This window comes from Populus euphratica, unplaced genomic scaffold (assembly GCF_000495115.2).
Source record: "Populus euphratica unplaced genomic scaffold, PopEup_1.0 scaffold14.1, whole genome shotgun sequence".
NCBI classification, from domain to species: domain Eukaryota; kingdom Viridiplantae; phylum Streptophyta; class Magnoliopsida; order Malpighiales; family Salicaceae; genus Populus; species Populus euphratica.
The window spans coordinates 723,128-725,668 of record NW_011499876.1 but is presented as its reverse complement, the minus strand read 5'-3'; the positions used below and the strand labels follow the sequence as shown (position 1 = coordinate 725,668).

The 2,541-nt window shown below is 32.6% G+C and overlaps 1 protein-coding gene across 6 annotated transcripts in view; it reads right to left on the bottom strand.

The window, feature by feature from the left end:
• The window catches only part of LOC105128395 (bromodomain testis-specific protein-like), a 10,321-nt gene extending 8,394 nt beyond the window's left edge, over positions 1-1,927 (bottom strand). For 4 of the 6 annotated variants that reach the window (XM_011030035.1, XM_011030034.1, XM_011030036.1 and 1 more), the window contains exons 1-3: positions 1,695-1,927; positions 686-1,172; positions 455-532 (exon numbers count right to left, since the gene is read on the bottom strand). In XM_011030035.1, the coding sequence (XP_011028337.1) occupies positions 455-532; positions 686-1,162 (555 nt within the window). In that variant the 5' untranslated portion in view covers positions 1,163-1,172; positions 1,695-1,927. Of the gene's footprint in view, positions 1-243; positions 387-454; positions 533-685; positions 1,173-1,694 lie in introns of those variants that run through there. The other 2 variants (XM_011030038.1, XM_011030039.1) reach the window with 2 other exon arrangements.
• Positions 1,928-2,541: the final 614 nt, after the last annotated feature.

Sequence of the window (2,541 nt, the reverse complement as noted above, 5' to 3'; positions counted from 1 at the left end):
TGTGGTCATGGTTTAATAGCGCATAATTTCCTCTAGCCTAGGCAGCATTGCTTCATTTAGCAAACAATAACACCATTAGAACATTATGCCAACCATTATTCCTCGCCCTTCCAAGTTCAAGGTCAAAATGAAACAGAAAGCTGCATATATGACATCACAAATTACTTCAGTGATTATCCATGCAACTAAGAGAAGGATTAATGCAAAGTGGTAACTGGACACATATTAGAAATGAGACCATTCCTTTTATTTCTCAGTTAGTGCCTGAAGGTCCCACGCTTGACCCATAGATGTTCTGGACACATAAACTGTACCCTCACTGCAGTGCTACCACATCCAGCACTCGTACTTCCACATGAACTTGGGGTCACAAGCAGTTTCCTATCCTGCCAGTTTTAACGAGTACACACCCATCCAAACTTATGCATTACACTAAATAGCAATTCATACTTACATGTAATCCCAGAGAAGCAGGATCCACAGGGGAATTGAAAGACTTGGCCTCATCCATTTCCATTATCTTCTTAATCACCTTGAAGACAAATCCAATAACAGAGACCAAAAGAATCAATAAGTTCAGTATTGAAACATTGCCTAGAGTCTAAACTTAACAAGAAGAAAGTCCTATTATACACAAGTCAATAAATGAAAAACAATCATTAACCATAGAAATTGTCAGACATACTGCAAAGCAAGCTTTCAATTCTTCCTTGTTATATGTAGGATCGTGAGGTGGCATGTCTGTTTGTTTTCCTTTCCTAAACGTAGAATGCAACCCCTTTGATGACTTATCCTGCACATCCATAGCTTTGTTTATTACTTTCCCTTTCTTAGGAGGTCGGCCACGCTTTTTAACTGATTTTTGCACTCCCTTATCATGTGCTGGTTCATCACCACTGTCAACATGCAATGATCCATCATGTCCACTCGAAGATGATGCCGATGAGCTAGACTCTGAACCGGAATCAATTTCACCAAACTTGCCAACACAAAATTCATTAAGCCCAGTATTTTGTCCAGCATTTTGGTCGACTTCATTAAATTCAGTGTTCTGTTTGGCATTTTGGTCAACAAAGTTCAAGAACGCTTGTTCATTACTAGTCACAACAGGGGGCTTCTCTTTTGTGATTTTCTTGTTAGCACGCTTCTTCTTCCTCACCATTTTTCTTTCCCTGCCAGATAACATCCTCTCAGTTCGCATTCTTCCGGGGAAAAAAAAGAAAAAGATTCTAAAACATTATCCCAAACTTCTTACGCTACAAAAATCAAACAAAACCTATGCTAAACTAATTACCACAACAAAAATTGCTAACCTTTTTTAGCTTAAAAATTCACTCCACAAAGCTTAAAAAATTATTAATAACATCTTCACCACTTAAAATCTTTAGCTTTGTCTGCTGCTAATTAATTCTACCAAAAATCCAAATAAGAAAACAACATTATGATCAGAAATTTAAGTTCAATAACCCATAAAACAGAATAAAAATTACATTTTTACTCTTACACAAGAACAATAAAAAACAGAAACCCCAAAGAAAAGAGCTTAAACATTCAGTAATAAAAGGGTACAAAATTAAAAAAGAAAAAAATCAAAACTATTTCATTTATTCATCAAAAATTTAGCTGCTTCTTCTACAAGATCAAATCATTTCTAAATAATAAAAAAAAAACAGAGAGAGAGAGAGAGACATTACCTAGTTTGGTTTTGGTCTGAGATTGAGAGTGTCTAGGGTTTAAAAAATATGGGGGGGGTTATTTAGGGTTTAGAAACGGAAAAAAAATAGCCTGTGTGTCTGTTTGTCGCTAAAAGTACAGAGAGAGAGATTAGCGAACAGCTTTAGTGGCAGGGGTTTCGCTTTCACAGCAGGCAGTGATAAAGAAGTGTCACTTTTTGTGGAAAGCCAACGCTAGAAACTTAGAAACGTCAGAACAGGCACTCTATGTTCTTTACTATTCACTCCCTCAAACTTATAACTGCCCTCCTTTTCTTTTTCTTTTTCTTTTTTCTTTACCTTTTTCAGAATTTCTAAATTTATTTTTTGGTCATATAAATGCAAATGATCGAGACGTTTCATGGTATTTGTTCTTCAAACCAGAAAAATTCATCATTTTTTTTCTAAGATTTTGATATTTATAACCTAATTATAAAATCTTAAGTAATATGATAAATGGATCGGAGCTCTTAACTAGTTAAAATTAAAAAAATAAATAAAACTTTTAGCTGATTTAATTAAAATTCTATATTCAACTATCAATTTAGTGGATTTAATTATAATCCAATAAAAACTTAATTTTTAATTTGTTAGATTTTTTAAAAAGTATATATTTTTAATTAAATTAATTTTTTATTAAAAATAAAAAATAAACCTTTTTTATTCATGATTCTTTCTTATCTAGGGTTAGGTTTTACAATTATAATTTATAAGGTTTCTAGTATCAAATTTCAAATTATCAATGATTTTAAACTTGAAAAATACTTAAAGTCTACAAAAATAAATCATATAAATGGCATGTTTGAGATTTTAAATAGAGAAAATTAAA